The sequence below is a fragment of the Equus przewalskii genome, chromosome 4 (genome assembly GCF_037783145.1).
Source record: "Equus przewalskii isolate Varuska chromosome 4, EquPr2, whole genome shotgun sequence".
Lineage (NCBI taxonomy): Eukaryota > Metazoa > Chordata > Mammalia > Perissodactyla > Equidae > Equus > Equus przewalskii.
In genome coordinates, this window is record NC_091834.1 from 36,936,071 (window position 1) to 36,950,633 (window position 14,563).

A 14,563-nucleotide genomic window follows, 5' to 3' on the forward strand; every position below is an offset into this window, starting at 1 on the left:
TAGCAGAATTCTTGACATTTAATAAGCTTTCAATAAGTGTTAGTTATTATGAATTGTCATCTCTGGGTGACTTTTTTTGGGGGGGGAGTATTTTTATAATTGGAAAGTTCTTTCTTAAAGATTTTATTTTTTCCTTTTTCTTCCCAAATCCCCCCGGTACATAGTTGTATATTCTTAGTTGTGGGTCCTTCTAGTTGTGGCACGTGGGACACTGCCTCAGCGTGGCTTGATGAGCAGTGCCATGTCTGCGCCTAGGATCCGAACCAATGAAACACTGGGCCGCCTGCAGCGGAGGGAGCGAACTTAACCATTCGGCCACGGGGCCAGCCCCGGAAAGTTCTTTCTTCATTTGAGGCCCAAACGATTCCCTTATTACTTTCTCCAATTTAAATGAACTGCTAAAAGTTGAAAAGAGGACTTTAAAGTGACCTGTGTATTTATTATTGTTATATTTTCATCTTGACTTGCCTTAGATTTTGCAGGTAGTAAAATGATAGGTGGGAACTAAATCCTTTAGTTTTAGGGCTTTTTTGAAGTGGATGCCAAGCCTAAGGAAGAAGAGCCCTACCCTACCTAGCCCAGTCGCCTACTGGACCACCTGAACTACACCTTCTCTCAGGCCAAGGCCAGCACTACCGGGCCGTCCCACGCGCTCAGGTCCCCTCTTGCGGAGCGCCTCCCTTGGCTTCCTGCTCCTTTGCGTCAGCCTCACGTTCTCCCACCGCGCCCTTCTAGACCAGGCTGGGTTTCCTTCATCACATTCCTAGGGGCATCATGTCAGTCTGGTTTATATACTGTCTTCTCAATCTTTGTTCCTGTCCCTCAATGCCTCGTCACCTATGAGTTAGGTTTACGCCTCGCCGAGGAGAGCTACCGAGAGCAGACACCTCTGTAAAGACCAGCAGTCGCCGCGGTCACTCAGAGCAACAAGATGTGCAGGCTTAACTAAAGCGCCTGCTATTTTGCTTGCTGGGAAATGTAGTACCCGCGCTGTTCTTTCTCCTTCATTTTACTATGCTGGGACTACAGTTCCCAGCATGCCCAGGGCAAGAAAGGATGACCCGGGTCGGCAGCTCCACGTGACCACTCACTATGGCTTCCCTGTGTCGGGGCCAGCTGTCTGCTGGTTCGGTGTGATTTGTTATTTCTTTGTGGCAGGGAACCCCCCCTCACGATTTCGACAATGCAAAAAATCAAATCTCTTATGACTCGACAGGTAAGTCACGGCAGCTGAAGCAAATGCATTCTTCATCTCCCCTGGGAGAGGAGCCGAGATGTTCTGTTCCTGGGCCGCTGCGGAAGGAGACCTAAGTTATAGGTGGTGGCAGGTGGCAGGGGCACGGGGAAGCCGGGACACCCCCTAGAAAAGTCACCGGCACCGCCCGGATCAGAACCCTGCTGCAGCGGGTGGTGGCGTTCCAGAAACATTCGTTTAGACGAGGTGAATGAGGGAGTCAGAGGCTATGTTTGTCTCCCATCATCCCCCTTTGCCATCTTTCCAGTGACAGCCCCAGCTGCCTTGCAGGTTTCCCCACATTGATGCTGTCTGTCGTCTTTGAGCAGATGGCTTGGGTAGGGAGGTGAGTCTGTGCCGTAGAGATGACCTGGAAGGAGTGAAAAAAACACCTAAATTGAAGACAGACTTCGTAGCTTTATGTCTTTGGGCAAGTTCTCAAACCTTGTACCTTCAGTTTCCGCATGTGAAAATGAGAAGAGTTCTTTTTGTTCATCCTCTGTCACAGTTCTGTTATGAGGGCCATTAATAAGCTAATATATGTGAAAATTGCGAAATGCTACCTTTTTTAGTTATTGTTATGGCAAAATAGTAATACATATATATATATTTTTGCCAGAAGGATAATTGGTGAATAAAAACTGGCTATTTTCTATCCCATTTCATAAATGTTAGGGACTTCCTAATAATGCCTCAACTTCAAGCAAGAATTGGGAGACATTTTCTTTTATGTACTTCCTGATCATGACTTGGTTTTATATACCATTATTTATTTCAAGTCTAATATTTCACTAGTACTGGCAATTCTTATTCTTTTAATGAGAGAAAGATACTTTAGAGTTTTAAATCAACGTGGTTTTGAGAACTTTGGAGAAAGTGTAGGATAATCATTTAATGAAAAGTTCATTTATGAGTTTTTGTTGTTGATTAAAAAAAGAATACAAATTCCAAATCAAATTCTTATTTGAGAATTTAGAATTTGGGAGATATCTGAACAGGTTACAAATTGTAGATTTCTGGTGAACAATACATGAGTCCCACATGATTATTTTACTCCTGTCAAATAAATATTGGTAATGTCATGAACATAGAATAAAAAAGTTCTGTGAGTAAGAAAATATGTAAGTAAGTGGGTAGTAACGTTTGGCAACCTCTCACATTTGTTGAGTACTGATGTTATGCTTCATATTATTTGTTCTTTGAGAGTGAGTTTGGGTCCTGCTCCATCCTGTAGTAGCTGTGTGACCTTGAGCAAGTCACCTAACTTTCCAAGTCTCTGTTTTCTCATCTTTAAAATAGGAATAATAACATATACCTCATGGAGACAGGCTGGTGGTCATGTTTATATGATATGATGAAGGTAAAGAGGTAAATAAAGGAGTTAATGAAGTTCCTGGGCCTTATCAAAGAAGCACTTGATCATAGAGATCATCTCAGTGGCTGTGTTGGTGGTGGGGGAGCAGGAAAGCTGGAAGCAGGCTGTTGCAGTAATTGATACAATAGATGATTTCAGGCTGACTATGATATCTGTTTGATTTTTAAAACAATATGCACTTTTGTACATTATACCACTAATACTTTTAAACTGCCTTTGGAATGCTGAATTTGGACTTTGGTGCATCAGCTAAGTTTGTGCTCTCTCATGTTGTTTGCCGTGCACTTCAGTGTAGTCAACATTGTCATCATTGCTCAGCAACTTTGGTTGGTTTGTTGTTTTTTAACCATATTTTGTAATAATAAGAGGGAGAGAAAAAATACGAAAGTCCAGATATCAGTGATAATGAGTTTATGCCTCCTAAACGTAGTGAAATTGTGCTGAAAATGGTAACTCTTCAGCCTCAGTCAGTTGCTTATTGGTTTGAGTGGGTGAAATCTGTGCTTATAAGATGGAAACAAACCCCAACTAAAGCATGCATATGAAAAGCTGGAACTATACTATGTAAAAGTGAGGTAAAATTATGAATTTTACACACATTTTTAAAGTCATCCTAATTACATATGTTTAAGGCTTGACTTCTACTTATTTGATCATTATTAATACACAGTTCATGAATCTGTGAAGTACGAAAGTAGGTTTCTGCCTAGAGTTACATTGGGGATTTTATTTAGTGCTGTTTATTATTGGGTTAAATGTAGTAGTATTATGAATAAATATACACAAGGTGTTTCTTCTTTGTGAGGCTACAGAAAATGTAACAATATGAGATATGAAATTCAGGTTTTTTGGTAGTTCAGCTCTCCCAGGATCTCGGTTTGGGATAGAGTGGGAGAGCAGGCTTTGTTAGCTCTCTTTATTTAGATGAGATCTATTGTTCTGCTTTCTCCGTTGTGCTGGCCTCTGTTCTTGCAGCTCATTCAACAAATGTTCATTGAGCACTATGTGCCAGGCACTATTCTAAGTTCGGAGGATGCACCAGTGAACAAAACAGACAAGTGCTCAGGCAGACAAGGTGATAAATACTTCGGAGGAAAACAGGATAGGGAATACTGGGAGTTGTTGGGAATTTGGAGTCATTTATGATTTTAGATGAGGTGGCCGTGGAAGACATCACCGAGAAGGTGTATCATTTGAATAGAAACTTGAAGGAGGTGAGGAAGTTGACCATTTGGATATCTGGGAAGGAGCATTCTGGGTGGAAGGAACAGCCAATGCAGAGGCCCTGAGCCAGGAGCATGTTTGGGGAACAGCAAGAGGCCAGTGTGGGTGGAGGGAAGTGTTGGAGCAGAAAAGTGTAGGAGCTGAGGTCAGGAAGCTGAGGGGAAGAAGTAAGAGAACGAAGAACTTCATCCTGACCTCATCTCCTCCTACTTTTCTCCTCACTCATAGCAAGGCCATGCTTCTATTTTGGTTGAAATAGCAAGCAGGGGAGAGATGTAATTTGACATATACTGCAGAAAGATCTTTCTGGCGTCTGTTTTAAGAATAGATTGAAGAGAGAAAAAGCAAAAGGAGGTAGACCAATAAGGATGCTATCGCAGTAATCCAAGTGTGAGCCGTACCCGGGTGCTAGCTTTGAAAGTGTTGAGAAGAGGTCGGATTGTGGAGATATTGTAAACAGGATTTTTTGACAGATTGGATTTGGGCTGTGAGAGAAAGAGAAGCATCAAGGTTGACTCTAAATGGTTTGGCCCCAGCAATTGGAAGAATGGAATTGCCATTTACCAAGGTAGGTAAGACGGAGGAAGGAACGAGTGAAGGAAAGGAGAATGTTTTTAGCCTTGTTAATTTGAAAGCCTTGTAGATATTTAAATGGAGAGATAAAGTAGGCAGTTGGCTAAAAGAGTGAATTTCTGAGGAGAAATTTAGGGTATAGATAAAAATTTGGGAGTTACGAGCATGTAAAAGGTATATAAACTGGCTAAGATCACCAGCGAAGTGCATGAGATATAGAAGAGTCCAAAGTTGGAGCTTTTGAGAATTCAGTGTTAAAATGTCAAGGAGAAGCTGTGGAGGTAGCTGGGCAGACTGAGAAGGAGCAGCCAGCCAGGTAAGAAGTCTGCAGCATCCTGAAGAGCACCTGTCCCATAACAGATGCTCAATAAGTATTTGTTGGATGAATGTTGGATAAAGAGAACAACCAAGTAGAGTGGGTCCTGGAAGCCAAGTAAAGAATTTAAAAGAGGAGGGAATGACCAGCTGTGTTAAATGCTGCAGATGGGCCATGTCAGGTGAGAATGAGAAGGAGCCTTTGTACTGAGCAGCAGAGAGGTCCTTGGTGATCTAACAGCAGCACTTTTTGTGAAGAGGTGGGGAGCCTGATTAGAGTGGCTTCTAGATAAACTGAGGATTGAGGATAAACACTCTACTGAGTTTTGCTGAAAAGAGAAGGAAATGCAAGTCATCTCACATGCTCCTTTAGACCATTGGGATGTTAAGTTGCTAGTGTCATGAAAGGAAACTGAGGATTCATGTAGACATACTAGAAATAGTCTGAAGTGTTAATCTGATTTGGGAAAAGAAAGAAAGTGCAGTGGCAGGAATTATTTACGCTGAATTTTGTATAAATTTAAATTGGGGAAGTTATCAAAACAAAACCAGTTACAAAAGAAAAATAATGCTTAATGATTACAGTGAAAGTTTCAATTTAATAAAGGCAGAGTACTACAGTTATAACCATGTCTTCCTGCTTAGAGAGGGGAAGGTGAAAGTAAAAATGATGACTTCCTATCTGTTAGTAGAAATCTATAAAATTACTAATTAAAGGGTTCAGGATCTGTAATCCTAAAATACAGATGAATGTCAGATGTGCTTTGAGACATTTAGGTAATTCTTCATTTCTGTTCTGATAAGAGAAAAGAAAAACATTTCTCTGTGATCACAATGATATTCATAATAATGGTTAACACTTAAAGAATGCTTGCTGTGTACCATACCCTGTTTTTGGCCTGTCACATACATTATCTCCCTTACTCCTTATAACAGCCTCTGAGATGTCACCATCTAATGACTGTCATCATCATTAGAATGTAATGATAGGTAGGTTAGGCAGATTGTTCAAGGCCACAGAGCCCATTCTTTGAATCACTGTGCTCTCCTGCTTCCTAACATGTATGTAGGGTTTCCAATTTTTATTACTTTTATTTTGTATATTTCATGGAAAGTTGCCATGTATTAGTAGCAAATTATTATGTTTGGTGACTAATTTGGAGGTTAGACCTTTTTCTAGATATTGGTATATATCGTTGTTTACATTTCAGCCGTTGGTTTCTTTACTGAGTAGCTCTGGGGAAAGAAAATTACACATGATGCATCCCTCCTAGGATTTCTGTTAGATTGGTTAAACAAATCTGTACTTTTTAAAAGTGTTTGTTTAAAAGGCATGGAAATTACATCTTTTAAAAGATATATTATGGGTGGTCATGATTTTGAATCAAATCATGAAGATTTACTCTCATAAATGTGTGTATGTATGAACGTATGTATGTGAGTGTATAATGTATATAGAAGTTTAGTTGTATAAGCCAACCTTGCCTTCTTTACCACTTGATGTTTTGCCCCCGTGATGACTATGGGTGAGAAATTGGGACAAGGAAGAACAAGTGCACAAGAGTAGTTACGTACTTTTATTTCCTCACTCATTGTAAGACAGTAAACCTCAGTACCTATGCTTTTCTTATTCCAGCAAACTTCCCTGGAAACTTCATTTTAAAGTCAATTACATGTTCCCATGGGAACAATGTTCTAATTAGCTGGAGATTGGAGCCTGACCAAAGACTTCTAGTGGATAATTTATTCATTTCTTTGGTGTTTACTCTGTTCCTGGAACTTTGCTAGTCACTGGGCTATAGAAGCAAATAAGACTCGCTCTCTCCTTTCTCTTGAGACTTATGGTCTGGAAGAGAAAGAGAGATATATTTAATGTTTAAAACTTCACTGCTTTGGTAGAGGTGTGGTGTTGGAAAATGTCTAGCTGGGTTTCTAAAACATTCGTGATTATATGAATCACCAGGGTTGCTTGTTAAAATGCAATTCCTGGTCCTAATCTAGAAATACCTATTCAGATCTAAATCTGTGGTGGGACCCAGGAATCACGTTTAAAAAATTTCCTGAGTGATGTTGATGGAGATGATCCATGGACAATACTGAGAAATAGTGTGTTCTTTGAAACATAGGGATTTAGGAAGACTTCATAGAGGAGTTAATTCTTAAAGTGGGGTATTGGTTTCTTTAGAGGGTGAGTATGTGTGTGTGAAAGAGGGAGAAGGCTGGGTGGGGTATTCTGGGAGTGATGGAAGACTTGGGGGTGAGGCAGAGCATCTTGTCATAAAAACTTGTAGAAATGACTGGTGGTATTTTAGAATAGGGAAGATAAATACACACCTCTATAATTTAAAAATAAGCAAGTTCTGCTTTAAGTCTCAAATAATCAACATAAATGTACCATATGTTTTGGTTACTAAGGACACCAATGGGTCGATGTAGGGCATCTAAAGGACAAAAACTTGCCTGTAGCATAGATCTCTCCTCAAATTCATGTACCAGCTAATTTGCTTACAGACTAATATTACAGGAATTTCAGGTGTCTGCTTTGAATGGCCTATTTTTAAAAAGAGGCTGTTAAAGAAAATTTAAATTGCTAAATTCTTTCTGTCTTGATAACTTTCCCTGGTACAAATGAGACTTTCAGAATCCTTCAGTTGGTGTGAATATAGAAAGTACCGGGTAACGAAGAGCTAAAGAACAGGTAGAAAGCAGTGAGACATCAGGTTTAAGTCTCAATTATGCAGTATAAATTGGGGTGCATTGGTGAGAAATAATCAAATAAAATCAAAGGATTACTTATGTATTAATTAAGCAATTAGCATTATTTAAAAATCTTTGATTAGCTCATTTGGTTGGTTTATTGTATCAGTGAGTCATAATACTTGGACCTTTTTACCAGGTGAATTTGGTAATGATTAATAGATAAATTCTTTTATAGAATCCTTTTTGTCACCCAGGTTTCTTTTCTTTTGGTGGTGGTTTTTTTTTTTTTTTTTAAAGATTGGCACCTGGGCTAACAACTGTTGCCAATCTTTTTTTTTTTCCTGCTTTTTCTCTCCAACCCCGCCCCCCCACCCCCCCCCACCCCGTACACAGTTGTATATCTTAGTTGCACGTCTTTCTAGTTGTGGGATGTGGGACGCCGCCTCAACGTGGCCTGACGAGCGGTGCCGTGTCCGCACCCAGGGTCTGAACCCTGGGCCGCCACAGCGGAGTGTGCAAACTTAACCACTCGGCCATGGAGCCGGCCTCCTCTTTTGGTTGTTTTTAAATCATGGTTAATTAAGTTAGACTTCAAACGTTAGTTATGATGGTGCATGTAATACTTTTACTTTGAACTACGAAAAGTATATCTTTACTTGATATAATGATAGTACTATATGTATTAAGTGACAATTGTTTTTAGAACATATGTTCTATATATTTTAAAGCAGGATAAGTTATGTTTTTAAAATGGTGATTTCTATTTGAATAGGTATGTTCTATCATTTTACAGTTCTGCAGCACAATTAAAATTCTTTTATTATTTTTTTAAGGGTCTTAAAAGCCCTCCAGAGAGCCTCAGTGATCTCGGTGCCATCGAGAGTCTCCGGGTCCCTGGAAAGGTATTGATCTACATGTGTGAGCGTGACTTTTCACTTCTTTGAGAAAATATCATTGCCTTTGGATAATAATTGATTTGCAGAGGCTTTTCCTTCCCACAGACAGGTGGTTGTCATGATACACTAGGTAAATTTGTATAGTACAGTAGGCTTGGGGCCTGGTTTTTGCTTTCATTACTCATTGGGATGCAGTATGATTCATTATAGTGAAACAGAAAATGTGAAATTGATAAATTTAGAGTTTATTATTGTATCAAATTCTTAACCTGAAACAGTTATAGCTATATGAGAAACTTATTGATTTATCTGCTATAATTTGGAGAAATGAAATTAAATAATTTACTTTTTATGTTGTAATGCTCTGAGCCAAAAATCATAGTTAATTATGTTTTTGTTATGAAGCAGAGATTTTTGAATAAGTAGCTAAAGCATAACTTACACTGAATTGTAGATATCTTAGATTTTAATCCCCTAATATTCATGTGAACTTCTTAGTTTACAAATTTAATAGGTGTTATTTGAAAGCTAGCTGGCTTCCCCTCAGGAGAATTATTAACCATTGTTAAATAAATAAATTCCCGCTGTTTCTTGCTCTGGGCTGTTGCCACTTGGAGCTGCCTCTGTGAATAGTAACTCCCTCACAGATCAAAGCCTGTTTTCCTGAATGTCTGCTCTTGTGATTTTCAATTTGAGGATCATATTGGAAACTACTGTTTGTTTTCTGTGTCTTGCATCTTAATACATAGGGCCTGTTTCTCTTGGTGAGCAATTATAAGGCCTCTTGTCACACCTCAGAGTCAACTTCTTAGGAGAAGGATTGCCCACTTCTGTGAGGTGCCTTAGAGTGAATTTTGTATTTGCTGCTTAGCCTTTATTTTAGATCAGACCCAACATATTCTCCAAATATGATACAATTGTAACCAACACTTTTACATGAAATGGCTTAGACAAAAACCTTAAAGAGGCATTTTGAATAGTTTTATATAATGTTATAAAAGATTATTGAATGTGATAAAATTGGGAACTAAGAGATAACCATAAATCCTCGTTGACAGATAATTCTCTTTATTTCTTTGACTTAAGAAAAAAAGATTATCATGCATTATGAACATGCCTTGAATTAGATAGCATTACATGTTTTGGAACCAATGTAAAGTTGATAATTGAGCCTCTTTAAAAAATACGTGAAAGTATTGCATAAGAACTTTCTCTTATCTTTAAACCATGAGCTGTGATGTGATGTTTGTCCAGTAGTCGTTGGTAGTGGATTTATAGTGGTCTCATTGCACAGTCTTCTTAATGACTCCCCCACTTTAGCCCCATCAGTGACTAGTGGTGTGTACTTTTGAGATGACTGGTACCATGGAGAGAGGCAGGTCTGGGATCACAAGGTCAGCAAATGTAAATGGTTCCGGTGATGACTCAGCCTAGGGCATTGGTCTGATTGACACACACTAAGAAGCTAAGTTAAAATTGTAAAACAGTTAATAGTGAAATTAGTATCAATGCTCTCAGCTTAACTTTAGCCTTCCACTAAGAAAGCCTTATAAGCTTCTGTGCCTATTCTCTCTGTGCATTGTCTTGAAACATCACAAGTGCTGCAGGGTGAGCAGAGCCACTGCTTTCTACTCTAGGTGGTTTTGAGAATTTAAGAGTTGGTGGGGGGCTGGCCCCGTGGCCGAGTGGTTAAGTTCGCATGCTCCACTTCAGTGGCCCAGGGTTTCACGGTTCGGATCCTAGATATGGACATGGCACCACTCATCAGGCCATGCTGAGGCGGCATCCCACAGCACAACCAGAGGCACTCACAAGTAGAATACACAGCTATGTCCTGGGGGGCTTTGGGGAGAAAAAGAAGAAGAGAAAAAAAAGATTGGCAACAGTTGTAGCTCAGGTGCCAATCTGTAAAAAAAAAAAAAAAAGGAAAAAAACTTGCTGGCTCCAGAGAGTGGCAAAGCTCCAGTCAGTAGACTGAGTTTGATATGGATGAAGTTCATAGTCAGTACTGAAATTAAGACTCAAGAATGGGGCTGGCCCCATGGCCTAGTGGTTAAGTTCGCGCGCTCTGCTGCAGGCGGCCCAGTGTTTCATCAGTTCGAATCCTGGGTGCGGACATGGCACTACTCATCAAACCACGCTGAGGCAGCATCCCACATGCCACAACTAGAAGGACCCACAACTAGGAATATACAGCTATGTACCGGGGGACTTTAGGGAGAAAGAGGAGAAAAATAAAATCTTTAAAAAAAAAAAAAGACTCAAGAAGACTTGTGTTCAGAAATTCCCTGCACAGCATGGCTTGGTATAACTTTAATGCTGAGTATGTGTTTCACAACTTAGGTATGACTTTATAGTTAGGTCATACGTATTTTTTTTTTATTTTTTAAATATTTTTATTAGATCCCCAGAACTTATTCATCTTATAACTAGAAGTGTGTATTCTTTGACAAAATATCCCCATTTCCCCTATGCCACAGCCACGGCAACAACACTTTTATAAAGGCTCTGTTTCTATGAGTTTGGCTTTTTTAGATTCTACATATATATGTTGCATAGAAAATGCTCACAGTACATTACTAGGTTTAAAAAGAAAGCTATGTGATAGTCTGGTGTAGGGAGATATTTTTAGTAACAATATATATTTGTTAGAATGGCTGTTACCAAAAAGATGGAAAAGTAAGAGGCCAGCCTGGAGGCGTAGTGGTTAAGTTTGCGCTTTCCACTTTGGGAGCCTAGGGTTCGTGGGGTCGGATCCCAGGCATGGGCCTACACACTGCTTATCAAGCCATGCTGTGGTGGTGTCCCAGATAGAAAATAGAGGAAGGTTGGCACAGATGTTAGCTCAGGGCCAATCTTCCTCACCAAAACGAAACAAAACAAACAAAAGGAAAAGTAAGAAGAGTTGGCAAGGATGTGGGGAAAAGGGAACCCTTGCGCCCTGTTGGTGGGATTGTAAATTGGTGCCGCCACAATGGAAAACAGTATGGAAGTTCCTTAAAAAATTAAAAATGGAACTACCATATGATCCAGCAATTCCCTTCTGGGTATTTATCCAAAGAAAATGAAAATATTAACTCAAAAAGATATATGCACTGCCATGTTCATTGCAGCATTGTTTACAACAGCTGAGAATAGAAAGAACCTAAGTATCCATTGATGGATGAATGGATAAAAAATGTGGTATACATATACAATGGAATATTATTCAGCCATAAAAAAGAATGAAATCTTGCCATTTGTGACAAAATGGATGGACCTTGAGGGCATTATGCTAAGGGAAATAAGTCAGACAGAGAAAGACAAATACCATATGATCTCACTTATATGTGGAATCTAAAAAAAACATAAAAAACTCCAAGCTCATAGATACAGAGAACAGCTTGGTGGTTGCCAGAGGTGTGTGGGGAGGTGGAGAGGGCTGAAATGGGAAATGGATGAAGGGAGTCAAAAAGTACTAACGTCCAGTTAAAAAATAAATAAGTCGTGGAGATGTAAAGTACAGCATGGGGACTATAGTTAGCAATACTGTATTGCATATTTGAAAGTTGCTAACAGAGTAGATTTTAAAAGTTCTTATAAGAAAAAAAATCTCTGTAACTGTGTATGGTGACACATGCTAACTAGACTTATTGTGGTGATTATTTACAATATAATACAAATATCCAATCATTATGTTGTACACTGGAAACTCATATAATGTTGTATGTCAATTGTACCTCAATAAAAAAGTAGAACACTATCTTAGTTTGTGTTCCCCTGATATCCTAGTGCAAGAAGTAAAGAACAAACAAATAAAAAACCCCAATTTATGTTATTTAAATAGTCAGTGTAAATACTTGTATAGAGAAACTTTTAAGCCCTAATTTCATTTAATAGCTGTATGTCACTCGAGTGTTGGTAGAACATAAAAAAAAGGCATCCTTGGTCTTCAGGAATGGTCTTCATTTCTTTTTCCTTTGCTTCTCGTAATGTCTTTCTAAGTTGTAACAAGGAATTGAGATTTCATTGGGGTTTTCAAGAAAGAAATAGTTTAGCTTGGGTTCTGTTACATTAAAAGGTTCTAGTGTAAAGGATAAGTAGGAAAATATTAGGATGAATCATATGAAATGGCTGTTTGTTTAGGCTCAGAATGGTCTAATATTGGCAAATTTCATATGGAGGGTAGTGAAGGGGAGGTGAAGAGGGCGTTAGGTGTGCTTGATGATCCAGAAAGTTTTGTTGATTTTTTCTTTTTTGAGAACTATGTAAATTCTGAGTGGGAAGACACCTTAGGAATCATTTGGTACACTTTGTATATTTTGTAGACAAGATGACACTGTATCCCATTTTAAGATGAGATGTGAGTCAAATAATAATCCATATACTGGAAATTTGGAATTTTGGTGGTGAAAATAGTTTAGTGAAGCAAAAAAATTAGGCTTCTTTTCAGAACTTGCTATAGGAAAGGAAACTTTGAGATAGATTTCAAAAATCTTAGGTTAAATAGTTCAGAGCCAAGGTCAGTGGTGCACAAACTTTGCTGTACGTTAGAATTACTCATTACCTGGGCCAAACCGCATTCATTTTAAATCACAGTGTGTGGGGTGGGGCCAAGTGTCAGTAGTGTTAAAGATCCCCAGGTGATTCCAGCGTGGAGCCAAGGTTGGGAACCATCGGCCAAGTTGAGGATGTGATAAGAATGGAGAAAGGAAAAATACAGGAATTTTTTTAGAACAAACTTTGGAAGTTTTAATGACAATTTTTGTGAGAGAATGTAAAGAGTTAGTGATGACCTAAAATTTCATTCCTGGGAAATGGATTCTGTTATATTTCAAATTAATGGTATTTTTGTGCAGAAGTAAGGATATAAGAATACTGTACTCTATATTATAGATAGTACATGATTTATATAGTATTTACTGACTAGGTTTGTTATTCATTTAGTGAAATTTATACTTTTTTGAATTAAATGAAAGGTTTTTACTTAATTTAATTTGTTACAAGAATTATGAAGAATTAAGACTAAAATTATTTTAATATATAATAATTGCAGTAGTTAAAGAACTTGTTAGGACTGTGTTTGAGAGTATTTGTTGAATCCTGATTAAAAAATAAAAATATCAGTATTCAGAATCTTATGAATCTACATTTCAACTTGAAATAAACACTTTCTATAGTGCTTCCATAATGGTTGTGTATCATAATTCTGAAAAGGAGTACTAATATTGATATTTTTTATGAATACTGCCTCCTGATATTGTTCTTTAAAGGTAAGTTCTTTTTTTAAGACTTTGATTTCACTAACTCATAAATACAAATAGGACTCAGCTATGTTTACTATTACATGCTTGGTTTAGCTATGTTTTTGTTTATTTGTTTGTTTTTTGAGGAAGATTAGCTCTGAGCTAACGTCTGCTGCCAATCCTCCTCTTTTTGCTGAGGAAGACTGGCCCTGAGCTAACTTCCATGCCCATCTTCCTCTACTTTATATGTGGGATGCCTGCCACAGCATGGCTCGACAAGTGGTATGTAGGTCCACACCCAGGATCCCAACCGGCAAACCTGGGGCCACCTAAGCAGAGTGTGTGAACTTAACTGCTGCTCCACTGGGCCAGCCCCTGTGCTTTTAATTTTTTCAATACAGAAAAATATAGGGTGAGGGGACAAAAGTAGTATCTGTTGAAGTCAAAACTTGAGAACATATTTGTCTAAATATAAGAATGTATTGTTGTTTTTATACTTAATCTATTCCACAAATATTTATTGAGTATACCTGCCTACTCTGCAGCATTTCCGTTATATAACATTCTGGGAGTTTGGGCAGAATGTTTTCTAGCATTTGAAATACTTCTCTGAAGTAAGGTAAGTGGATTTGACTTGGCTTCTTAGTGTCCATGAAAAGAATCCTGAAACCACACACTAACTACAGAGCTTGGTTTTCAAAACTTTACCCAGATCCGAAGAAAGTGTGCTGGGATAAGAGTGAGGAGAGCTAGGCTCAAAGTACCAACTTAAAACATTCATCTTATTACAGGGAAGGCATCTGTGAAGAGGTTTGATTAGACTAGATGCTATTTAAGAGCCCTTTTTGCTCTGATATTTTGTCCTTTCTCTGTTGTAATATTTGTAGGAGAGAGAAGATAGAAAAAATATACATGCAAAAGAATGTACTGAGTAGTTTTTTAGAAGATGAGCATATTGGTATCTGTATTAGACAGGATTAGTATTGAAGTTTATGACCAGGAGACTTTTCATGTTAGTGAT

General features: G+C 38.5%; 1 protein-coding gene across 5 annotated transcripts in view; it reads left to right on the forward strand.

Moving 5' to 3' along the window:
* The first annotated feature begins 1,019 nt into the window (after positions 1 to 1,019).
* VPS50 (VPS50 subunit of EARP/GARPII complex) overlaps positions 1,020 to 14,563 on the forward strand; it is a 131,734-nt gene continuing 118,190 nt past the window's right edge. Inside the window, exons 1-3 of one of the 5 annotated variants that reach the window (XM_070615661.1) lie at positions 3,606 to 3,823; positions 4,307 to 4,401; positions 8,255 to 8,323. In XM_070615661.1, the coding sequence (XP_070471762.1) occupies positions 4,381 to 4,401; positions 8,255 to 8,323 (90 nt within the window). In that variant the 5' untranslated portion in view covers positions 3,606 to 3,823; positions 4,307 to 4,380. Of the gene's footprint in view, positions 1,217 to 3,605; positions 3,824 to 4,306; positions 4,723 to 8,254; positions 8,324 to 14,563 lie in introns of those variants that run through there. The other 4 variants (XM_008526147.2, XR_011539032.1, XM_070615660.1 and 1 more) reach the window with 4 other exon arrangements.